The 26,141-nt window shown below is 46.0% G+C and overlaps 1 protein-coding gene across 3 annotated transcripts in view; it reads right to left on the bottom strand.

Annotated features, from left to right (window-relative positions):
• Positions 1 to 26,141, bottom strand: part of PTPRE (protein tyrosine phosphatase receptor type E) — an 83,040-nt gene that overhangs the window by 21,039 nt on the left and 35,860 nt on the right. The window contains exons 1-3 of one of the 3 annotated variants that reach the window (XM_079312247.1): positions 16,396 to 16,811; positions 8,273 to 8,382; positions 177 to 279 (exon numbers count right to left, since the gene is read on the bottom strand). In XM_079312247.1, the coding sequence (XP_079168373.1) occupies positions 177 to 279; positions 8,273 to 8,375 (206 nt within the window). In that variant the 5' untranslated portion in view covers positions 8,376 to 8,382; positions 16,396 to 16,811. Of the gene's footprint in view, positions 1 to 176; positions 280 to 8,272; positions 8,383 to 12,390; positions 12,507 to 16,395; positions 16,812 to 26,141 lie in introns of those variants that run through there. The other 2 variants (XM_079312248.1, XM_079312246.1) reach the window with 2 other exon arrangements.

Here is a 26,141-nt window from a genome sequence, read left to right as displayed (position 1 = left end):
AGGGCAGCATTTCCCCACTCCCAACCCTTTTTCCAACCATGTAATTCTGGAGAAGCTCTTTCTGTTCATGCTGGCAGCAGAGCAGGGCGGGCTCTGCCTGCACAGGCTCTGCCTCCCTCTCTCTTCAGTGGGAGGGCACCAAGGATGGGGCTGAGCCCAAAAAAAAAACCACCCACCTGAAAAAATACCCCACCAGCACCACGAAGATGATCACCACCAGCACCAGGATCAGCAGGGAAGTCAGCAGCTCCTTGTGCAGGGTGTTCTCCTCGGTGGAGTCTGAGGGGTGGAAGAAGAAATGGGTTATATGAGACATGGATTGCACAAAAACTGCTTTAGGCACCAAGAATTCTGTCCAGTTTATCTGCCTCTACTTACTAAAAGCATCACAGTTACTTCTCACAAGCAAAGCTCAAATTGAAACTTAATTTTTTGAATTTTTTAAAAATTTTTTCCTCCCTCTTCCAAAGCACAACCAAACCACTGGTGCTGAGAAAAATCAAGGATATTTCTCAATTCACCTGCAATCACAGAAAGCTGAACAGCTCTGAGGTGCCAAGCTCAGAGATTTGAAGGATTTTAAGCCCATTGAAAGGTTTGCTGCAGTGCCCTCAGGCACCTCAGCTGCTTCTCAACCACCCAAAAGTGCCACCTCCCATACAGATTTTATTCACTGAAATTCTATATAAATGCAAGAACTTGCAGGAATAGTGACATTTTTCTCAGAACAGAGATTAAAGAACAACTTTGTTCTGTCTGCTACAAGCCCTGAGTCTCACCCTTCTGTTCACAATGTTTTATGGCTGTCTCTCTTTACCTTTCACTTTCATTATGCTTCTGTAACCTTTTAGTTCTACTGAATAATTCAATACAGAACAGATTAAAATCATTAAAAACCCAACATGTTTTATTTAAGGAAGCCAAACTCCCAGCCTGAACCTTCAGCAAGCAAAACACAATCCTACAACCATTCTTCCAAAATTAAGGCAATTTCTATTGCTGCCAGCATTTTGGATTTTTTTTTTTTTCCTTTTAAACTACATTTGCACACTTATAATGTGTTTTTTTTTTACCATTCCTACAGTGGTATTTGAGAGATGACAGATGAAAGGGTTGGATGGGATATTGGGAAGGAATTCCAGGGTGAGGAGGGGCTGGGATGGAATTCCCAGATTTGCTGTGGCTGCCCCTGGATCCCTGGCAGTGCCCAAGGCCAGGCTGGACACTGGGGTTGATCACTCTGGGATAGTGGAATGTGTCCCTGCCATAGCAGGGGCGGCACTTGATGATTTTTATTGTTTCTTCCATCCCAAACAATTCTGGGATTCAATAAAATATTTAGGAGTAGGTAACACCTGCAATAATTCAGAAAGGATTCATGTGGATCAAATTCCCAGAATTGATGGCTGCAAATTTGAGTCTTGGGAACAGCTGGAAACCCTCTGGGTGCTCCACCAGGGTATGAGGACATGGGGAAAAAATTCCTTTTTTTTTCCAGGTGAGCTCAGGACACACAGGGGAAAAAAAGGGCTCCTAAGTCAACATCCTAACCCAGAGACAGGGAAGGCAATAAAACACATGGGGGGTGACATTTCAGTGGTGTGTAAAGATAAAAGTGACAGGCAGGACAAGCCATGGATTGGCAGGGTTTCAGGAAATCTCTCCTGGAAGGAGTGTCTGGGTGAGCAGGAATAACCACCCAACACTTTCTGTGGGGTGTTCTGCAAGTCAAGGCTGGCAAGGAAACAAACACAGAAAATCCCTATTTTTGTCCCTCACAGACAAAATGCAGCCACTTCCATGGAGTTCAGAAATGCCACCCTCAGGATGCACAAGGATTTTGGGGTTTGGGCTGGGTTGGATCCATGACATGAGAGGGAGGAAAAAACAAGTTTACACCACGAGGGAATTAAAATTTCCCCCAGACAATTACACAACAGAAAAAAAAAAAAAAATCACCCCTCTCTTCATTTCACAGAACTGCTGCCCCATTTTTGGGGTGTCTTTGGAGAAGTGATTCCCAGACTAACACTGAAAGCTCAGTCCAAGTCAAGGAAAAGAGAAGCTGAACTTTCTGCCCCCATTTCTTTAGTCAAGGACAGGCACCCCTGCCACGACTGATTTCATCCTCTGCCCCAAGATCTCTCCTCTCCTCCTACCACTTCACAAGGAAATTGGGTCAAACTCCTCTAAAAGTCCCTTTTTCTTTATACCTGGGCATTTCTGCTCCCAAACCCTTGCAGCTGCTTCCCCATGGCTTCATCCCTGCACAGCCTGAGTCAGGCACAGTGGGGTTTCATTTTTTAACTCTATTTTCTTTATATCAGTAAATGTATTAATATAGCCCAAAAACTGCATGAGAAAATTAAAACTGAGGCCATTGCAGGCTGAAAAATCTCTGGCCAACACAACTGTCTCCAGACCAAGGGGGATTTCAAGGGGAACAAAGGCCTGGAATAACTTTTTAATCACAACTGCTTCAAAAATTGATGACTGAAACGCTGGAGTAAATGCAGGAGAGACAAATCCTTCAAAGCAGAGCAGCTTTCCCTGAGTGCCAAACACAAACCCACCCCCAAGGGAACAGGGAATTACCAGCAGTGTGTGATGCTCCCTCCCAAACTTTGATTTTGTCCATCCTTGGATCAGCTCCTTTGCATTTTGGGGTAAATTTTGGGATTAAAAGTGGGATTAAAACACTTTTTCCCCTCTATAAAATCAAGTTGACAGGGAAAAGTTTGCCCTAAACCTGAAATTATTCTGGTGAGTGACACAAAACAAAATCTTTATCTGAGCACAGGAGAAATCCCACAAGACCCAACTCTATTTCTGCACAGCTCTGATCTGCTTTTCAAACCCAGAGACATCACAAACAAACGTCCAACAGGAATATGACAAACCCACACCAAACCCTCTCAGGCTATTTTTGGAACAGAAAACCCCAACCCTGCCATGGCTGCAGGAGGGAAGCAGCTGGTGATGAGCAGGAGATTGGTTTGGTGCATGTGAAGCACAAACCCAAATCAGAGAAAAAAAATACGAAATAAAGGAAGGACAAAGGAAAGAAGAGAGGTAGGAGAGGGAAAGCAGCACCCACAGGCAGCAGGAAATGTGAGTTGAACAGCTCAGAGCTGAAACCCACAGTGCAAAACCAGCATTGCCCAGCTGGCACTGCAGCCACAGAATCTGAGCCTGGGCTGGAGGGACCTTGAAATGTCACCAGGGCAACCCCCAGTCTGAAACCACCAACTTCTGAAGTTCTGCTTTGCAAACTAATTCTGGGAATTGAGTGTCCACCAGCAGAGCATCCCCCTGGTACTTAAACACCAACTCAAATGAGCCAAGTTCCTCCTTCATGGCTCAGTTTTCTGATGCTGCATCATTTTTTCCATGAAACAACCACCACGAGTCTCACAGGGAAATCCCACCAGTTTTACAGAGTCACAGAAGGGACCTCAAAAATCACCCAGTGCCACCCCAGCATGGCAGGGACACCTTCCCTTGTCCCAATGTCCAGCCTGGCACTGCCAGGGTTCCAGGGGCAGCCACAGCACATCTGGGAATTCCATCTCCACCCTGCCAGGGAAAAATTCCTGCCCCAAATCCCATCCAAATCTACCCACTGTCAGCTCAAAGCCATTCCCTGTGTCCTGTCCCTTGTCCCCAGTCCCTCTCCAGCTCTCCTGGAGCCCTTTAGGCACTGGAAGGACACACTGAGGTCACCCCAAAGTTTCTCTTTCCCAGCTCTCCCAGCCTTTCCTCCATCCCACTGAACATTTTGGTGCCTCCTCTGATTCATTCCAGCAGCTCCAGGTCCTTCCCAAACTGGGGACCCAGAGTGCAGCAGAGAGGGAAATAATTTTATTTTCACATTTTCATTGACTTGGTGGAAGTTGAAACCAGCACTGAACAGACCCAGGGCTGCCCCATTTCCTGCTTTTTAACCTGCAACTCCTCTGCTAAATTCATCCCCCTGAAGGTTCAGACATCAGTGGTGGAAAGGAATTGTGAGGATTCAGAGGCACCAGGAACCCTGGTGGAGTAAATACCAGAAAGATATTTAAAGGTTTACAACCACAAATTCCAGGCTGCTTCCACACTGCAACAACTCCACAAGTAAAAATACAAGAGGAAGTGAAACAATCCTGACCATGATTAATCCTGGGGAATTCACAAATATTTGAATTAGCAGGAGTTATGGGATTGCCATGGACAACATCATGAATAAACAGCCTGGAACAAGGATCTGAGAGCATTAAGGTGTCTTTACTGGAAATATACATTTATTTATGCAAATCCTAATAAATATTAACTTGGAAGCCAGAACTAGATGGTCCCTTCCAACCCAAACCATTCTGTGGTTTATTTAATGCAGTTGAATACCTGCAGTAAATATCAGGGCAAATTTCCAGTAAAAGGCAGTGCAATAAATGCCAGAAATATTCTCAAAATGAGAACCTCTCTCCTTTTCTGAAAGGGAAATTTCAAGGTAGCAATTTCAGGCTGTTCTTGTAGGAAGTGAAATGGCAGCAGTGCTAAAAAAATGAACCCACCTAGACAAGGTAACCAGGTTTTAAATAAGAATAAAGCTGATATGGTAATTCAGCCAATCTTTGAAAAAAATCAAGGCAGCTCAAATAATGACATGAAATCATTTATACCTGTTCCTTTCAGAATCAAAAGTATCTTTTGGGATCACTCATCAAATTAGCATGCAAAAGGAAAGCTGAGGTTTTTTTAGGATCTTTTAGTTCTTTCCATAGTCTGTTAAATGGAATTTTTTTTATGCTTCAATCAAAAAATCTTAATTTTTATATTGAAAAATGCCATATTAGTTCAATGGCTATCACATTTATTAGATAATCCAATTATCTTGGCACAATTTCTGCAGCAATGTATTTTCAGGGTGCACTTACTTGTCTGTCAGAAAAAAAACTCTTCCTCACTGCAAAGTCAGGAAGGCTTTGATATTTAGGAAAAACAACTGAGTCACACCAATCATTTCTGAATCATATCACTGAAATTAAGATTCAATTAAAACAGGGATGGATCAGATTGCTCTTATCCATATTATCAGACTGAAATTCAACACAATTTGGAATGAAGCTTTGGAGATGAACAGCACTGATGACAAAACTCCCTTTGTAGTCATGTTATTAAAATTCTGGGAAGTGATCTAAACAACAAGTGACTTCCCCTTCTCAATTCCCATATTCTGACATATTCAGCCCAATATCAGTAACTTGTTTTTCTACAGCTCCAGGTGCCAGACAAGAAGCAGGGCCCAAAAACTGTTTGACAATACTTCAAATTGATTAATTAGCAAATTTACACTTGGCTAAAGCCTCGTTTCTATGAATAATTTGGTTCTTTTGGAGCACTAAGCACAGCCACACTCAGAGTGTCACTGCTGATGGTGGGATCCCCAAAACTCCAGCTCAGGGAGTGCCCAGGAGGAGCTGCACCCATCCTGCAAAAATCAGATTCTGGAGAAGGAAATGCTCCCACCTGAATTAGCAGCGAATCAAACACAGGTTTGGGATGGAAACTCCCTCAAAATTATCCTGTTCCACCCCTGCCATGGCAGGGACACTTCACTGTCCCAGTGCTCCAACCCCAGTGTCCAGCCTGGCCTTGGGCACTGCCAGGGATCCTGCCAGGCAGAAAAATCTGGGAATTCCATCCCAGCCCCTCCCCACCCTCATTTTCACCCCAATATCCCCTCCAAACCTCCCCCATTTCCATTTCAATTACCACAACCAAGAACCAAAAATATCCTTAGGGCTGTGAGCCAAGCCTGGAACTGGGCTCCTCTCCTTCCCCAGGGGTGTAAAGTTCAGATTAAAAGCAAATAAAGCAGCACATCAGCCTTCTATGAAACCCTGGCTGGCAGCAGCAGTGACTGAGCAGTCACCAAAAGGTGTCACAGTGCTTGTTTGGGACACCAGCAGCCTCAGCTCCCTGGTTGGGATGGAAGGGACCATGAACCATCCCAGCCCTGCCATGGCAGGGGCTCCTTGCACCATCCTCGGGGCTCCAACCCCAGTGTGCAACCTTGGGCACTCCCTCAGACCCCCTCACTGCCCCCAGACCCCCCTCAAACCCCCTCACTGCCCTCAGACCCCCCTCACTGCCCCCAGACCCCCCTCAAACCCCCTCATTGCCCTCAGACCTCCTCACTGCCCTCAGACCCCCCTCAAACCTCCTCACTGCCCCCAGACCCCCCTCAAACCCCCTCACTGCCCTCAGACCCCCTCACTGCCCTCAGACCCCCCTCAAACCCCCTCACTGCCCTCAGACCCCCCTCACTGCCCCCAGACCCCCCTCAAACCCCCTCACTGCCCTCAGACCCCCCTCACTGCCCCCAGACCCCCCTCAAACCCCCTCATTGCCCTCAGACCCCCCTCAAACCCCCTCACTGCCCCCAGACCCCCCTCAAACCCCCTCATTGCCCTCAGACCCCCCTCAAACCCCCTCACTGCCCCCAGACCCCCCTCAAACCCCCTCATTGCCCTCAGACCCCCCTCACTGCCCCCAGACCCCCCTCAATGCCCTCAGACCCCCCTCAATGCCCCCAGACCCCCCTCAATGCCCTCAGACCCCCCTCAAACCCCCCTCAAACCCCCTCATTGCCCCCAGACCCCCCCCTCAAACTCCCTCATTGCCCTCAGACCCCCCTCACTGCCCCCAGACCCCCCTCAATGCCCTCAGACCCCCCTCAATGCCCCCAGACCCCCCTCAATGCCCTCAGACCCCCCTCAAACCCCCTCACTGCCCTCAGACCCCCCTCACTGCCCCCAGACCCCCCCTCAAACCCCCTCACTGCCCTCAGACCCCCCTCACTGCCCCCAGACCCCCCTCAAACCCCCTCATTGCCCTCAGACCCCCCTCAATGCCCCCAGACCCCCCTCAATGCCCTCAGACCCCCCTCAAACCCCCTCACTGCCCTCAGACCCCCCTCACTGCCCTCAGACCCCCTCACTGCCCCCAGACCCCCCCCTCAAACCCCCTCACTGCCCCCAGACCTCCTCACTGCCCTCAGACCCCCCTCAAACCCCCTCATTGCCCTCAGACCCCCCTCACTGCCCCCAGACCCCCCTCAAAACCCCTCACTGCCCTCAGACTCCCTCAATGCCCCCAGACCCCCCTCAACGCCCCCAGACCCCCCTCAATGCCCCCAGACCCCCCTCAATGCCCCTGTTCCAGCCCCTCCCATGTGTCAGGATGTGGCTGTGGAGTGTTTGAAGAGGGAGAAATTCTGCAGACAGAAATGAGGATGGATTAAAGGTGCTGTGGTGGCCCCAAGAGCAGGAGAGCATCACTCTCAGCTCTTGGAACAGCAATTCTGCTGCTCTTCACCTGCCAGGACCTTCCACAGCCCTGCTGCACCTCACACCCTCTCAAATCTTTGCAGGAGAAAACACTAAACTGATGGAAAGGCTTCTCATGGTGTTTAAATCTATTCATCCTGTGTATAAAACAGGAGCCTGAGTCCCTCAGAGAGAGAAAATAATATAAAAATTGAATTAAAGCCTTTAGAGAAATTAAAGTATATTAAGCCACACAGATGAAGTGTAAGTTATAGTTTTAAGTAAGTAGGAATATACTTTAAGTGCCTTAAGAGAGTAAAAAGCCCTAAAGCCTGTTTTGAAGGATGAAATGTTGGAATGAGATTTTAAAATGTCTGTGCCCAGGCTGGGCAGACCCTGCAGCTCCTGCCCCTCTGCTGTGTTGTTTTTTTTCCCTCCCATGCAAAGAGAAAGTGAAACCCCAGCACCATCCATTGCAGAGCAAACCCAGAGGGCACCTGGCACCAAGAACTGTGTCAGTGGGATCAGGGTCCTGCAAAAACATCCTGGGCTCAAACCCACCCCCAAGGGAGCAGGGAATTGCCAGCAGTGTGTGCACAGTGATGCTCCCTCCACATCCCCTCTCAAACCTGCATTTTCTCCATCCTTGGATCAGCTCCTCTGCATTTTTGGCTAAATTGTAGGATTAAAAGTGAGATTAAAACACTTTTTTTTTTTCCCCTCTACAAAAGCAAGTTGACAGGGGAAAGTTTGCCCTAAACCTGGAATTATTCTGGTGAGTGACAAAATCTTTATCTGAGCACAGGACCCAACTCTATTTCTGCACAGCTCTGCTCTTCTTTTCAAAACCCAGAGACATCACCAAAAAAAAGTCCAACAGGGAATATTAAAACACATTTTTTCCCCCTCTACAAAAGCAGCAGGACCTGCCTGCAGCCCAGCCCATCCCCAGGGGTCCTTACTGGTTGTTGTGGTTGTTTTGGGCAGCTCAGTTCCATTGGGTGGCAGAGCTTGTGCAAAACTGAAACTAGCACAGAGCAGCAGCAGCCAGCAGGAATGTTCCATCCTGGACCTGGAAGAAAGAAAAGCAGAAGATAAAATTTTCAGGTCAAATCAATACCATGGTTTGTTGTTTGTTTGGTTGGTTTTTTTGCCTCGTAGCAGAAGGAAGCTAAAAGTAAAAGCAATGTTTGCTTGAAATTTAAATTTATTTAAACCCTCTTTTGTACTCTCCCATCACTGAATGCTCAAAGAGAAAAAGAAAATACAACCTGTGCACACCAAAAATTCATTAAGGAGGTTTTAAATCCAACACCAGAATGGCAACACTCAGCCATGGCTCACACACAGCACCAGAAATCAGGGCAAAAATGCTCATCCATAAAAAAAAACACCTGAGGACACAGGAAACAATCCTGGGAGTCATTCCCAGAAATAAGAGGAAAATTCACAACAAAGAGGAAAAGTTTTTTGCCAGCAAGCAGCCCAGTAAAGTCCCTTTAACTCAATTTTCAGAGTTTCCTTCTCCCACCTGACTACTTTACCCACATGATGCTCCATGGATGAATTTGCCACAGCTGAATCTGCTTTCTAAACACACAATTTCAGGGTTGGGGAGAAAATAATTTCCAATGTGAAGAAAATTGGAGGAAAAGTGTGATGAGAACGTGCTGTCTCTTAATTCAAGGAAATTCACAGATGGAGATAAATAAACAGGTCCAGAAATACTCCAATCCCTCTAAATTGAGGGGGAAAATAAACGTTGTTATCAACTTGTGCTGTATTTATCCAATCCCTAATGAATTAATTAGGAGAGGCTCCCATCTCAGCCATTAACCAGTCCTGCTTGATTTAGAAATAATTTTCTTATAACCTTTTCTTGGTGCCTTCCACAAATGGCAGGATTTATCCAGATGGTGGCTCTGCAGCCACTGCTGAAATTCTGTCCCTGGAAATGCTGCTCAGCAGAGCTCCCTGTTTCAGGCTAATACATTGAATTTCACAGTGCAATTTCCACAGGGAAATTGCACAGTCCTGCCTCACAACACACTAAAAAAAAAAAACCCCAAGAATTAGAAAAACCATTAGAAAATCCTGCTTTTCCATGTAAAGTGGGATAATCCACCAGAAATAATCCCTGGATAAGCTCAAATATAGAAAAATCACCCGTGACAGCAACTTTCACACTTCCCTTCTGCTGCTCTCCAGCAGTGAAATATTCCCAGTCATCCCCAAAGCTGCTCCTACATGAGGAGTAAATCCAGCACACAGCTGGAATTCCCTGGATACACAGTTTTGGGTTTTTTTCCCTTACAATGAATGAAATAAGAATAATAAAAAGTATTATTAGCATCAAAGTTTATTTTTTTAAAAATTTTTCTCCCAGTCCAGCTTTCTACTAATTTACTCCTTCAATTCATTCTATTACTATTTCTAATTTAAGCAGACTAAATGTCTTACAATCTAATCCCATTCTTGGGGTTTGACAATCCCATTCTTTCCCAATCCCATTCTTGGGATTAGACAATTAATTGTGTTTAATGCTGCAAGCTGTGCCTGCATCATTTTTAGCATTATATAAACGTCCCAAATTAACAATTTATAATTATATTCTATTTATAATCAGAAAGCTTGGGACACACAGCAGCACTTAATGGAACTGAAAGGAAGGATTTGGAAATGTGGAATAAAGCCAGAATAAAAGTGGAATTAAGAGGGAGGAGGTGCTGAATGCTGGGATGTACTGGAATTTTGGACAATCCATCCCGACAATGGCTGATTTTCCAAGGCAGCACTCAGCTCTCTCACCCTTAAAATACATCCAGCTCCTTAAAAAAAAAAAAAAAAAAAAAAAAAAGAATAAAACAAGAGAAAAAAAAAAGAATAATTGAAGGTGCTGGAAGATTTCCAGGAGAGCAGAAAGTGAAAGGAACATCATTGCTTCTCTCCAAATCCCTTTCAGGAGGTTTTTCCAGATGTCAATTCCCTGTCACACCCCCAAATCTGTTCTCTGGGATGTGATAAAGAATAGCTGGAACACACTGTGGTGTCCCACAATTTATCAGAAATAAACACAGCCATGAAGATTATGCAAATTCTGGTATTTTGGCCTTTTGTATTTCCACCTCCTAAAGAGAGGGGAAGGAAAATTCCAAGGAAATCCAGGAGCTGCAGCAGAGGTGGATGCAAAGAACCAAGAAGAAAATGAAGGCTGGAAATCTTAATTTAATTTAAGATCATCAAATCCAAATAGTGCCCAGCAGTACCAAGGCCACGCTGTCCATGTCCCCAAGTGCCACTGGACAAACCTTTCTAGGGAGGAATTTTCCCTAATTTCCAATCTAAACCACAAATTGAGGCTGTTTCCCCTCATCTCTTCCCACTGGGATGGATGGGAGGTACCCAAGCTGCAATCCCACCACAAGAACACCATTAATTTCACTTTATATTTATATTTTTATTTATAGCCTTCACCTGCAGGCCTGCAACAATATCTGAAACCCAAAAAAACCCCCACTGCTGCAGGCACAGCAGCATTTCCCACATTTTCCTTACCCACAATGTCATGATACAGGCTGGTAAAACAAGGAGGACAAAATAGAAACAACTCTCTTGGGACAACAGGCAGGGAGAAAAGCACAGCTGAACAAGGACAACCACTGCTCAGAAGAAACCTCTTGTTGATAAAAGTGGAAAGGAAAAGATCCAGGAGAGACAAATTGTTATTATTACACAGCTCTGCTGTAGGGCAGCTGCTGCCCCTGCTGGAAAAAGAGATAGAAGTGTCTTTAAATAAGGTGAATTTATGGATTTATATCCTACTGCATCCAGCCTTCACTACCTGGATATGCAGGGCCAGCAAAGGGACAAACCCCAAACTCTGCCAGGGAGGCTCAGGGGGACATCAGGAGGAATTTCCCATGGAAAGGGTGGCCAGGCAGGTTTGGATCCCCATCCCTGGGGATCAGCCACAGCTTGGATTGGATGGTCTTGGAAGTTTATTCCAACCTCAGTAATTCCATGATTCTATTCAGAATGGCTCAGACACTGATTTTTCCTGTACTTTATGACTATTCTGGGATACCTTCCACCATCCCAGCTGCTCCCAGCCCCAGCCAGCCTGGCCTTGGACAGATCCAAGGGCAGCCACAGCTTCCCTGTGCAAGGAGTCAAAGCACCTGGAATGTGAAATCAATTCCCAGGGATCAGCTCAGGAGCCAGGGCAGCCTGGGACACCTCTGGACACCTCCCAGTGTCATGAGGACACCCAGCTCCCCAAAACCTGAATAAATGGCATTATTTCCAGGGATTAATGGATTACCACACATGGCTAATTTCTATTTTGGCTGCAGAACTGAATCCTCATCTGACCTGACAGCTCAAGAATAAAACCTGGGCTCTGAGAAAATAGGCCAAGAAAACCTGATTGTGCCACGTGGCCCTGCTGCAGCTCTGGAGTGCTGCTCCTTTTCCCAAGGATGCACCAGCTGCTCCAGGGCAGGTTAAACTGATACCAGCCCTTGCATCCTCCTAAAGCAGGAAAAAAAATCAGAGAAACAGCCCAGGTAGCACAGAGTGGAGAGACTGTTGGGATTTGTGTTTTACCCCCCAAAATTTGAAATCCCAGAGCTCAGGTCCTGCCCCAGACTCTTCAGTCACATTTGCAGGGATAAGCACCATCAATTCAGAAAACACAATTAAAAATGAGACACAAAAACCTTGTCACTGTAGGCTGACAAAGGCACAGGCCACACTAAGAGCAAGTGCTGATCCCAAAAATCAAGTTGTTTAATTTAACAAACCAACAAAAACACCAAAAAGGGAATGAGGAGACACAGCCACCCTCTCTCTCTGCTCCTCCTGCTTTCCACCCACCCATCCCAACACTCTGCTGGTGCCTGTAAAGATTCCCAGCTTTGCTGTGGCTGCCCCTGGATCCTGGCAGTGCCCAAGCCAGGCTGGACAGGGCTGGGATGTGGGAGGTGTCCCTGCCCAACCCAACCCAACCCCTCCTGTGAGTCCCTGATAACCATCTCCAGCCCCACAGCTTGTTTGCCCAGCTGCCTGTGGGTTCCCCTACCTGCAGCAGGTGAGCTGGCACAGCAGCTCCTCCTTGGCTGGAATCCCAGGCTCCAGGAGCTGCTCCCACTTCCACTTGGGCTGATTGCACCTGTTTGCTTTTTCCTGAAGCTCTGGCTTCAAAAAAAAAAACTCAGGGAGTGTGTCTGCTGACCCATCCCAGGCAGTGCCAGGTTATAGTTTAACTGGAATTGCTCTCCCATGACCTCATTGCTGTTTAGGGCTTAATTGCCCCATTATGTCATCAGGGTAAGCAATCAATGCTGCAGCATTCCCAAGAAAAGTGATCCCTGGAATTGTGTGTGCACAACATAACTGGGGAGGGAAGTGCTCCTCCCTGCTCCAAAGGAATGGGGAATCAAGAGGGAATCATGGAATCCCAGACTGGTTGGGGTTGGCAGGGCCCTAAAGCCCATCCCATCCCATGGCAGGGATTTTCAGAATTCCTCCTCCTTGGGGCAATCATTCCACAATCACCTGTAACTTGGAGTTAGACATTAAACCCCAAATCCAAATTCCAGGAGTTTGATCGAGTCCTGTGTTTTGACATCACTTTAACACTCTGAAGCTTTTAAAAACCCAAACAGATCGAGTTTTCATTTTCTTATTTTTGAATCCTTGTGATTCTTCCTCGAGACTCGGGATGTCCTAAAATCCAGAGGGGGGGAAAAAAGGAATGGAGTTTGTGGGGATGTTTGTGCACATTCAGTGCAGCCCAGCAAGAATCTCAAGAAGGGACCTCTCCACTTGGAAACACTCCTCAAAATTCAGCCACGTGATAAAAAACAAAACATTCTGTGATGAGCATTAAATTTCACCATAAATCCCATAATTTTAAATGGGACTGTTTACAGCACACTCAATGTTGGGGTTATTGTACAAACAAAAACCAGGCAAGCTTTGTTTCCAATCCCTTCAGAAACAACAAGGGAATTTAAGGGACAAATACTTAATTTTATAATGATCTATAATTTAATATAACTGCCCACAAAATTATCTCTGACTGTAAAAAATCCTCATGTATTCCATACAAATACCCTCAGCAAAGATCATTTCAAAGAGATGGCAATAATTAGATTAAAAAATTACAAATCAGAATAATCATTTACACGTAAGAGACTGAGCGAGGCAAGGCACCAATTAACTGAATAAAATCAATTTCCATTTGGAATAATCAAGCTTGATAGACTGTCTCACTTATTTAGCCACTTTGTGTCTGATTCAGGTGGACAAATTATTATATTTGCTTTGATTGGAAGAGGAGATCAGCAGACGTGGCAAATCGATTATTTGTTAAAAAAAAAAAAAAAAAAGATATTTGAAGAGAAATACCTGAATGCAGACAAAAATTACCTCTTTTGCAATAGTAATTTTTAAATTCTACTCAGTTCAGCTATTTCTGTGTGTCTTTCCCAGCACCCTGAGTCTCCAAACCCAGCCTATCATGGAGAACACGAGTTCCAATCCATTTCAATTAGCAAGGCTGGGATCTCCTGGGAAAATAAATCAGGGGTTGTCAGCAGCAGATTAAGCACTGCATTAACAGGGCTGCTGCAGCCAGGATTAGCTGGCACTGGTGGGGACGTGCCACCCTCACCAAGTGACTTTCCCACTTGAAAAGCAAGATGGGATTTTTCACTCCATGGGGGTTTCTACAAATGCAGCCAGGAGTGATGGGCTGGGCCAGAGGAAGGGATGGAGCCCCAACCCCAATTTCTCCATGGTCACCCTGGGGCAGCAGCACTGAGTGGGACAGGGATCCCTTTGCTTTCATTTCCTCCTGGTTTTTGCTCACCACGATTACTCAAAGCAGTTGTGTTGATGTTCTGTGGCAAACTAAAAACCAGGATGTTTTTAAAGCCAGGAGCATAATGAACTCTGCAGCCTTAATTTGGGAAAAATATACATTGTCTGCTCATGTATTGCTTATCTGCAACCCCACAGTTCTGGGAATTAAGGGGGGAAAAAAAAAGAGATTTCTTTTCCATGCCTGAGTAGCTCTGAATGAAGCAATGCAAAAGCTGTGAAGATATTGGGATCATATCTAAAACTACACAGGTCAGGCTGGAATAGGCAGCTGTCAGATCAAAAATCTCCATCACAGAATCATGGAAACCTTTAAGCTGGAAAAGCTCTCTGAGATAAAGTCCAACTGTTCTCCCAGCACTGCCAAGGTCACAGTGTCTGTCCCATGTCCCCAAGTGCCACATCCTCATGGATTTTAATCCCCCCAGGGATGGGCACCTCACCACTGCTCTGGGCAGCTGTGCCAGGGCTGGAAAAATTTTCCCATGAAGGAATTTTCCCAAATTTCCACCCTGAGCCTCCCCTGGCCCAGCCTGAGCTGTTCCCTCTGCTCCTGTCCCTGTTCCCAGATCCCAAATCCCCCCAGTGTCCCCTCCTGGCAGGGAGTTGTGCAGAGCCAGAATTTCCCCCTGATCCCCTTTTCTCCAGGCTGAGCCCCTTCCCAGCTCCCTCAGGAATTCTCCAGCCCCTCCCCAGCTCTGTTCCCTCTCCTGGATGTGCTCAATGTCCTTCTTGTCACAAGGGGTCCAAACTGCCCCAGCATTGCAGCTGTGGCATCCCCAGGGTCCAGCACAGGGTGACCACCTTAGGAAAAGTGCACAAAAAACAAAAATCCAGAAGGAACTACTTCAGAAAGAGAGATGAAAAATATTTTCAAACTCAAAGCTGTTTTCATGCTGCAGTAAAAGAGGTCAGGATGACTAATGCATTCTCTCACAGATGTACATTTACCCTCAAACACTTTTTCAAGAGTTCTTTTGCCAGTTTTTGCCCTTTTCCTGACCAGCTTCTGCAGGAATTATCATACAAAACTCAGTAGGTGCATTTCTGAAGTGATCATACAGTTCCAAAGTCAACACAATGATGATAGTATTTCCTAATTGATGTACAAAAAATTGTTTAAATATTCCCAAAACTCTCAATTTTCCTGTGATTCCTTCTGTTACAAAAAACCAAAAAAAAACCAACCTCAAAAATAAATAAGTAGGTTAATTTAAAGTCCCCTAATCATATATTTTTTAAAATTTCATTGGTGTTGTGTCATGAACTGAGGCTTTAATCATTAAAAGAGATAAAATAACTCCTACCTAAAGTGAAGATGTAAAGTCCCATGATTTCAGTGTAATTAATTAACTGAGTCATGTTTTATTTAGGTGCTTACACAAGTGCAAGAGGATTAATTCTAAATAAAACCAACAGAGCTGTAAAATGCTCATTTGGGAAAGGTCCTTGACAAGTCCCCAAGGCCAATCCCTCCCCACAGGCTGGGCCTGCCCCATTCCTGGCAATTTGCTTTGAACTGCTCACCCAAATCTGCAGTTCTGCAGCATCCTCTGCCCCCTCACCCATCACCTCCTGCCCCTCCCAAACTGGGATGCTCCAGCTGTTCCCAGAGGAAACACCCAACTCCAGCTCACAGTCCTTCAGATGGATTTGAAGGTTTTGTCCTTCCCTTGTCCCAGCCCTGCTCCCACATCACCCCTGGCAGCTCTGGGTGCCCATCCCAGGCAGGACAGGAGCCTTTCCATCCCCTCTGCTGATCAGCAGAGCTCACCTCATTCTCCATCTGCTCTTCACCCACCTCCACTCCTCTCAAGAGAAGCAATGTTCCCCTTGGGGACACACAAACCAAACCACACTTCACCATCCCTGAAGGCTCAGCACACCCAGAAGTCTTTTCAGAAACCACAAAATTCATGAGAAGCTGATTCTTCTCTTTTCAGTGCCTCAGAGGATTTCCTTTGTGTCTTCACTGCAGTGCCCAGTGGTGCCTCAGCCAGCAAACCCAGTGACAACCTTGCTCTGAAATGCCACCCTGAGCCCAAATCCCACTGCACAACAGCTTCAGCCAGAGCAGGACAGCCCCAAACTGGGATGCAAGACAGCCCCAGACTGGGCAAACCCCAGAGCTGGATGCTGGACCCCTCCAGCAGCTCCCAGTGTCCCATCCCCAACTCACCCTGTCCCATCCCCAGCTCACCTTGTCCCATCCAGGCTCAGTGTCACACACCAGCTGCCAGCAGGTGACTCCTCACACAGGTGCCTTTCTCAACCAGCTGCTCCCATGCAAAACAAAACCTCCTTCCAAAGGATTCCTGCAGCTAAAGAATGTTTCTGCAGCTCCAGGAGGAGCTGAATTAGCTGCGTGCAGGATTTAAATCCCCAAATTTCTGCAGGTTCATGTAATCAGTCCCCTGAGGTGAATCTCTGTTGTATGACATTTTTGCAGGGAGAACTGGCTCTTTTCAGTTTGTGGGGTTTTTTAACTTCTCCCCTACAGCTGGGCTTGGACTCACTCCCATTTTTTGGCCATTTCACCATTTCCTCATCGCTGACATTGGGGGTTGCAGCAGCAGCACTTCTGCAATGCAGGGCTGAGTGTCTGCAATTAACAGCCTGCCCTCAATTAACCAAACGACTTGGGGAGAGCCTTGGCACCTCCTGTAGCTGCTGCTGCTGCTGTGTGCAGGAGTTAACAGAGGCTTCCAGCAGCAGTCATGCAGTTTATATACAGCAAAGCTGCTCAGGAGTGGGGAGCCAGCCTGCCCTGGCCCCCCTTCCCAGGCAGGGTTTAACTAAGCCCAGCTTTTGGAGCCTATAAAGAGGAGTCAACCTATTCAAAGAGGGTGTGGGAGAAAAGGCCTGGCTGATTTTGGGCAGAGGAGGTTTATAAATTGCCTGGGCTCTTGCTGGTAACCCAAGTTGCTCTGTCAATCACTAGTAATTCTAGATCAGAAGCAAAAGCCTAAAAGAATCTGAAAGTTTCACCACAGACAAAACCCTATGGAGAGGATGATTCCAGCCTGAAATGGGTGTGTGTGGGGCTGGTCCCAGTGCCAGGGACAGTGGTGGCACTGCAGGATGGCAGCAGCAACACCCCAGGCTGTGCCACTGTCACTGTCCCCACAGCCACAGGATGTGGTTGTGACTCCGGGGCTGGTGGTGGCAGCTGTGACACCCAACCACGGCTGTCACCTCCCCAGGGTGACACAGCCCCAGGCAAGGCATGCCCAAGCTGTGAGAGCCTGAGCTATGATGAAGGCACTGAGGGGTTTTATGTGGAAAATGAAGGGAAAACCCCTGGATTATTTTCCAAGTACTTGCTGTCCTCTGTCAGCCTTCTCACACTCCTGTTCCACATCCCAAGGTGTCTCTTGCTGCACATTCACTGTCCATCCTTTGTGGTCTCATTTAAATAAAGAAAGGTCTCTGCAGCAAGGCTCTACTCTCAACTATTTACTGTTTCTCCTGCAAGCTCAGCAAAGGACTGAGGTTATAAACACAGAGAAGGAAAAGAGACTCATCAGACTAATCAGGGCACTAATCAAATAATTCAACATTGATCAGCAACAAAGCTCCAGGATTTGCTTAGAAAATCTTTGAGGAACAAACATTTCAGATAAAAAAACCACTTGGACTGGTTTTAACATCTCATTAATATATTTTATAATACTAAACAGCTACTAATACCCCAAATTAATGGCATTTTACTGAACAGAGATGTGGAACCTTTCAAGCCCAAGTAAAAACTTTGCTATTTTCCTAAGTTTCCAGCACCCCCTGTCCCAACAGGTTTGCTGAAATCACAAATTAGGGTCACCTTTCCCCATGCACTGTCAGCAGATCAATCTGGGATGCTTTTCAAGCAGGCCTCACACATAAATTAGGCAGCCTGCCATTGATTCACATGAGAAACCCTTGAGCAGTGGAGTGAAACACCAATAAAATCTTACAATTAACTTGAGAAGTTGCATTGGTTCTGTCCCAGAGGCCCTTCTGCTGCTCAGCTGCACAAAATGTGTCCTCACACAGATGCTCCCTTGTAATGGCTCTGGATGGATGTTTAAAATTGCTCCTTGAACACAAAAACTAATTACAGCCAAGGGGAAACACTCACAGGAGAGTTTTATGCTGCATCATGGGCAGACTGGACGCTTGTGTTTCAGCAGCAGTTTCATTTTGGAGAAGGGAAAAGCAAAAGCAGAAGTGTGCCTTGCCTGACTCTCCAGTCAGAAAAGGAGAACACACAAGTGGATGTGTGAGAATTCACTCCAGCACGTCGAGGGGTGCAACACAGGAAGGAAGGAGGGAGGGAAGGAGGGCAGCAGGGCTGTGGCTTGAAGTTTTCAGCAGAACAAGTTGGAAACCTCACAGGTTTATCCAAAATCCAGCAGGTCCTGGCAGATACACAGCCCCAGCTCCAGGGACACCCTTCATGGATCACACATGGGAAGGAGTGAACAGCAGAGCCTTGGGCACATTGTTCAGAGTCAAATCCATTGTTGGCCAGATTTAAAGATAGAAGGATCTTGTCAGTGATGAAGATGGAAATGGAGACTGACAATATGAAAGTTAACATCTGGTCAGCTTGCTGGTGGGATGGGTCAGGAATTCCAGCCCCACCACAGAGCTGCTCAGACCTGCTGCTCCAGGGAACCCAGCCTTCCCCTCTCCTCTCCCTGCTTGATCTCCATGGAATTAACCTATCTCATGTGTCCCTTCAGTTACAAAAGTTCTTGTTTTTAAGCCTTCAGCTGCTTCCCAAGCACAGCAATACAGATTTTTAGCTGTGTGACTGGAAATGCAGTGATGGCTTTGAGGTTTCTAATTCCTCTCCTCACCTCTGCTGTGGCTGAGACACCTCCAGCAGCTTCCCTGGGCATGGACCTGCCACAGCTGAAAGGAAAATTGTTGATGATTTTGAGTGCCCAGAGAAGCTGTGGCTGCCCCTGCAGTGCCCAAGGCCAGGTGGGACAGGACTGGAACAGGTAACCTGATGGTCTCAAAGCTCTTCCCAATTTAAATGATGCTGTGATCCACGTGCCTGCTCATTGTGGGGGGCTGGATTAGGTGCCTTTAAAGGTCCCTTTTAACCCAAACTGTCCCTGTTCCTGTGGATGCTGCTGCTCCCAGCACAGTCACATCAGCTGCCCTAGAGCACAAAGGGTTTGCCAGCAGGAGCCTCTGCACATTCTCATTCCTTTTGTCTCCAACACACCCTGCAAAGGTGGGAGGAGTGAGAAATAAACTCACTTTCCCCTGACATCTGAGCTGGTTTAATGCTCCAGCTCCCAGGCACAGCCCAACCCATGGCTGAGCCAGCAAGGCTGGGCTGCCAAGGCAGGGATGGGCAAGGGGCAGCAGGGCAGGAGCCTCCCTGGGTGTGGAGATGGGACAGCACAGTCACACCTCTGCTTCCAGGGACTGTCCTCCCACTGCCTCCTGGCAGGGTGTGCAGCTGACAGGTCACAGCTTGTTGGTGCCAGACAGACTGACAGAATCTCCTCTTCCAGCTGCAGCAATGCCCTACAGACTTTATTCCTCAAGGTTTCCACCCCAGGTTCTCCCCTTTTTTTCAGCTCAGAGTATTCTCCACAGCCATGGTCAATCTTCCTCTCAGCCCCTGTTATAACCTGGCCCATGTTATAACATTCACATCCTGAGCTGGCAGGAGTGACAGTCACCAAACACTCCCCCAAAGCATCCCAGGAAAATCCCCCTCTGTGGCTGAGTTTGGATAGAGCTCCCTCACACTGACAAAAACATCAACCAGAATCCTTTTGAGCATCCCAGGGGAACAGCCCATGGCCTCTCCCTTTATTTGAATAAAGCAAAAAGGACTCCTCTGTCTCCTTTTTGGACATAAACCTCTGGCGTTTGTGGATTCATTTTCCTGACACAAACATGATAAAAGTCACTTTGGGGATTATTTTTAAAGCCAAACCAACAGTTCTTGATGTTCATACTAAGCCCCTGATCATGTGAGGTGAGCACAGGACCCCTCTTGCTCTGTGCATCCCAGGGGCTCTCAGGAAGCATCAGCTTCAAACCAGATAAAAAATCCATACTCTTTGTAGCCTTTTCCCCCTGCAGCTTCCACTTAGCAAATGTGTATTTATTTATGTGTACTTCCATCCACATACAACTCCCTCTCCAATTTTTTTTTTACAAAGCAACACTAAAACTCCAGCTAACAAAAGCTGCTCCAGCACATTTACCCTCCACCAAGTCCCCTGAGAGCTGCAGCAGGCACAGCAAAAAGATTCCTGACACTGCAGCCACGTGCTCCTGCTGCAATCCTGGCTTTTCCCAGCCCTTCCCACTGACCAGCAGGGAAATTAAACCAGCACAAAACAATTACACAGCTAATGAAGCAAAGGCTGCCAGATGTTGAACTCACAGCCCAGATGATTCCAGGGAACACCTGTTCCCTGCCAGGGCTGGATCCCAACAGCAGCACGTGGAAATGTGAGCAGGGATTCCAGGGGAACATCTGCTTTTCCATCAGCTGCTGGCTGAGCACTCAGCAAAAGGCTGATATTCCAGTTATTTATTTGGAATGGCTGCTCTGGGCACAGACAGCAACAGCCTGGCCCTTGGTGCAGATTTAGCATCTGCCACCAGTGCCTGCTATTCCTCTGACATTCCCAAAGTTAGCAGATATTTACTAGATATTTAGATATTTACTCCCCAGAACTAAACTTATGGCATCAACAGCACCAGCTTTAATTCTAAATCTGGCTCTGGGACATGAAATGCATCTGATTTTTCTCATCCATTATTAAGTCCCAGGCATGCTAATAAGGCATTTATCTCCAAGAAAGATCATTACCCATGTGGGTTTCTAGGGATAGTCAGGTTCTTTACAGCCTGGAGTCTCAGGACATAAATAGAAACTGCATTTACTATTAAAATTAAACCATCAAGCCTGGGAGTTATTAGAAGAGTAAAAGCCAAGCCTCTGGGAGCCTGCATCAAATCCTAAGGATGCAGGCACTGCAAGCTGCCAGAGAAACTGCAGGAATGCTGAGTGCCTGCATACCTGGAATCCCCCTGCATCCTTGGAATTAATTCATGCCCCTGCATCCCTGGGATCCATCCCCCCTGCACCCCTGGGATCCATCCCCCTGCACCCCTGGAATTAATTCATCCCCCTGCACCCCTGGAATTAATCCATCCCCCTGCACCCCTGGAATTCCCCCCATTCCAGATTCACAAGCAGTGCTGAAAGCAGGAACACAAACCCTGTGTCTGTAGTGAGAAAATCAAATCCCCCCTGAATAAACCATCTGCAGCTTTTCATGCACAACACAGGGTTATGGTTTCCTGGCAGGAGGGAGATTTTTTCTTTGCTCAAGTCAGAAGAAGAAGTCCTGTCATAAAAGGGGAACAGCATCAAACAAAACCCCAAGAGGAAAATGCTGACACGTGCTGGAAAAGCCACTGGAGAGAAAAATTACTTTGGTAGCAAGAGTTGGGAGAGAATAAATTCACCAAGAAGTGCCACCCCCTCCTGTAATTTAGATTTTGAGGGCATTCACCACACCTCCAGGGGACTGCATGAAATCTTCCATCATTTCAGCTTAGATCACACTTGGGCTGGGAAAATTCAAGAAAACTCAATAAAACAGTGTCAGCCTGAGCTGAGTTTTTGAAGTCTGAAGACTTCTCAAACTTGTAGCTTGCCCTGGATTTGGAGAAATAGAAATATATTGAAAGAGAAAACCAAATTACTGTCATCATTTTGGAGATGAATCCTACCTGAGAGGTGTGTGCTGGGAGGCCAAGCAGCCAAAAATCAGCTGGAAAATTGAAGGAGTGATGGGCAGGGCTGGAAGGCACCACTTAAATGTTGGAATCTCCATTTAGAACACCTGCATTCCATTCAAAATTAATTATGGTGGCCACATTCTCCAACTTAAATGCTGGAATCTCCTTTTAAAACACCTGCACTCCATTCACTCTTTAGCATGAACTGCATGATATAAACATTAAGCTTTAAAAATAATTTTATATTCAGCTGAGAAAAATCCACAAAGGATTTCTCATGTTTTAGTTGGTGCCACTTCTGGCAGAATTAAGCTGAAAATTTAAAAATGCTGAAAAATCACACGACAGCTGAACACAATTTCAGGTAAATGATTCTGACACCAAATATAGAGCTGGGCTAAAATCCACCCAAAAGAGAGAACAATCCCTGATGGCTGCACTGATAACAGAGCTGCACAAACCCCTGGCAGCTGCACCAGCAGGGATGTGCTTTCCCTGTGCCCTCCCATCCATCCATCATCATCATCATCATCATCATCACCACCAGCACAGCCCCAGGGGCTGACAGAGTCATGGCAATCCTCAAACAGTGACATCCACAGTGCAAAGGCTCCTGGTGAGTCTGGAGAAATCATCTGTCACCCTCCAGATCCCAGCTGGAATTGGGGGCTCTTCCCACAGCTCCCACCAAAACCAGCTCAGGTTTCCACCTGGGGGATGGTTCCCACTGCCCAGGGCAGGGCTGGGTGGGATTTTGGGAATTAGGAATTGTCTCCTGGGAGGGGCTGGGAGGGAATTCCCAGATTTGCTGTGGCTGCCCCTGGATCCCTGGCAGTGCCCAGGGCCAGGCTGGACACTGGGACAGTGAAATGTCCCTGCCCTGGCAGGGGGGCACTGGGGGGGATTTTAACCCAAACCATCCTGGGATTTTATCATTCTCTGTGGTAAAATCCAAAGTCTGAGCATCTCTCTGTTCCCTGTCCCACTTTGTGTGCACACCCCTGAAGTTGCCCTGATCAAACAGGAAGAATTCATGTGGGGGATAAAAAAAAAAAACAACCCCAAAACTAAACAGATCAAACTCCCCTCTAAAAGAACACACATCCCCCAACAAACCATTAACCACCTCCCCAGTTCTTTGTTTGGGACCATACAACTAATCCAGATAAAAATCCAATAAATTACAGCAGCAGCATGTCCAGAATACAGAATGCTACATGTCCCAAACTTTCAAAGACATCAAAATGAGATTTTTAAAAAACCCAAACAAACCAACCCTGGAAAAAACAACCCTCCAGTGATTCCTCTTGCCCCACTGAGTTTCTTGGTGTTAATTCCCAACTCCAGGTCTGGCCCCTTCCCCTCCCAGGCTCCCCTGTTCAAACCTCATCTCTGCCAATCCAGGCTGAGCTCTCAAGCCCTGGCCTTGCAGGACACCAATTTTCTCACAAATAAACCCTCCAGTTTCATGCTTTTTCATTATTCCAGTACAGCAAATGGCTCAAAACAAAACTGAAAGCTGCCAGTTAGATGTAATTTTGTTTAGTTCACCACCAAGCACACCATTGCTCTGGCTGGGTAATAGAATTGTTGTAAAATCCATCAGAATCTTCAAAAATACTGGAGAATTGCCTTTTTTTCCCCTATTAAAATGTCTATTTTTGTGATTATATTTGATATGGAGATATGACAGGCATCCCATTATTTTCCTGATTCCATGAGTTTCTGGAGCAATTGGGTTCTCTGACAATGGCAGCTGAAAAAAAAAAAAAATCCTTTAATTTCCACATCAAGTCCCCTGCTGAGGAATCTGGTGTTGCACATCCACTCTCAGCAGAGGAACAGCCATCCTTTTCAAAGACTAGGCTGGGGAAAAAAGGGAATTTCCCTTCAGAATAAACACAGGGGTGGCATTTCCATTATCCTGCTGTCACAAAAAGCAGGATTAAAGTGATGAAACACAAGCAGAGCCACATGTCACCCACAGGCCCTGAGCACAGGTAAAAGGCCAACTATTCTGATGTTATTTTAGAAATAATAACACAATCTTATCATCTTAGTAATTAAAAAAGCTGGAAGACCAAAGATTTTGTGCTGCTGTTCTCAAGTAAGATCTACCTGATCAATAAAAACCAAATTATGTAATTGTAATGTTTTTTTAAAATGTATTTTGAGGAAAAAATGTCCCAGGCCAGGTTGGATGGGGCTTGGAGCAGCCTGGGATAGTGAAAGGTGTCCCTGCCCATGGCAGGGGTGGGAATGGATGATTTTAAGGTCCCTTCTCAAACAATTCCATGATTTAATGTAGAATTTCCAAGTGTATAACAGTGCCCCTGCCCATCTTACACTGAACCTTAAACTCTGTTATTCAGAAAAATATTTCCATTCTCAGCTGTGAGACAAACTCAGAGAAATCCATTTGCCTTCAATAATTAAATTGTCCCCATGCTGCACACTTCAGACAGAAAAAGGCTGAAGATCAAGAAACACACAGAGAGTTCTTCCCCAACTTCCATCTAATGTCTGGTTTTCTCCTTCTGAATGAAAACATAAATTTCATTACTAGAACATGATTAAACTTTGGTTTTTTTCCTATCTGAAAACCCAGTAATCACCACCTGAGCATCCCAGCTGTCAATGACAACAGCCTCAGGCTGAGATCTGCAGGAACTGAACAATTAGTAATTAATTAGAACAAAGCTGAGTGCTACAACACAAGCTCTATTGGCAGCTAGAGTGATCAGAGTTGCAAAAATTGGGGTTGGGCCTCCTGCTCTGTGTGTGCACAGCAAGCTCATGGTTTCTTCAGCAAATTCACAGAAAATTTGCCTTTAAAATGTGATTTTTTTTTTTCCTTTTCCTCCACACCTCTGCAGGATGACAGGCAGAGTTTCTGCCTTGCCCAATCCTCTGCTCCTTTCCACTCAATTCTCTTTCTGAAAAAAAAAAAACCAAAAAAAACCAAAACAGTTCTGCCTCCAAGATAAACCTCTGGTCATCCTTGATACTTGGAAAATTCTTCCTGGGGACTAAAATTTGTTCTTGGATTTGATTTTCATGCTCACAAATTCTTTACTACCAACACCCTAAAGCCACACCCTGTGTGACAAAGAGCTGAGGAAGGCACAGGCAAGGATGGAGTCCCCAATTTTTGGGTGGCACTGGGATACCCCAATTTTTGGGTGCTGTGATTGTGCAGAAGAAATAAAGATTTTGCACACCAGTCACTGCTCTGCCTCCCTCTGCAGGGAACTCCCTGATCACCTTTTCTCCTCCAAAGCACCAGCAGCAGCCTCAGGGGTCTCTGGGGATGGGCAGGTGACAGGAGCAGGGCAGACAGAGGCTGGCAGGCAGCTGCAAGGGAGCTCAAGTGGAAAAAAATCTAAAATACACCCCAGAGAGGATTTCTGCAGCCACTTTAGTGCATTAGAGATGCCACTTACAAATGTGAGAACAGCAGGAAACAAGAAGTCTGTGTTCATGGAGAAATTATTGACAGTGAGTAATGAGGAATGTACGTGGTGCTTTTGAGTGTTAAGGGAATTTGAATTGTTACTGACAAAAAAATCACCAAAATATTAGTGAAAAACTAAGGAAAAGTGTGATATCAGTCCAATTCTGCTTCATACCAATTGCCATTAAAACACATAAACATCAAAGCAGTGATAAACAAACTGTGCCATAAAGCACAAAAAATCCATGCCAGTTTATTGGCTCCTGTAACCTTGGAGATCTCCAAACCTGCTGCTGACTGAGAGGACTAAAATTAAGATTAAAACCTTCCTTTAAAGGAGCAGTTCTCAGATAAACATGGATTTAGGTCAATGACTTTCCCTGCCTTGCCCAAAATCTGTGCCACTCACTCCACACACAGGAATCTCTCTGTGCTGGAGCTGCTGCATCTTTGCAGAATGTGGAGCATCAGATCAGGCAGCCAAGACAGGATTGACTTATTTCTGATTTTTATTTTGATTTATTTCTTTTTTTTAGTAAAATAACTGCAGCAGGTTTTCCTCCCTTCAGTCACACCAAAATATAAACAGCACCTTTTCCAGGTTCACATCCTCTGGATAATCAGAGAAGTTTCATCTATTTTAGGCCTCTTTCCAAAATGTTGATTTGTCCCCTCTTACTTTTAACCATTCAGGGTTTCAGCCTATGAGGTTACACCTCCAT

This window comes from Erithacus rubecula, assembly GCF_903797595.1.
Source record: "Erithacus rubecula genome assembly, chromosome: 9".
Taxonomy (NCBI): Eukaryota; Metazoa; Chordata; class Aves; order Passeriformes; family Muscicapidae; genus Erithacus; species Erithacus rubecula.
The sequence above is the reverse complement of the archived record's forward strand: the minus strand, read 5'-3'. Positions and strand labels throughout refer to the sequence as shown.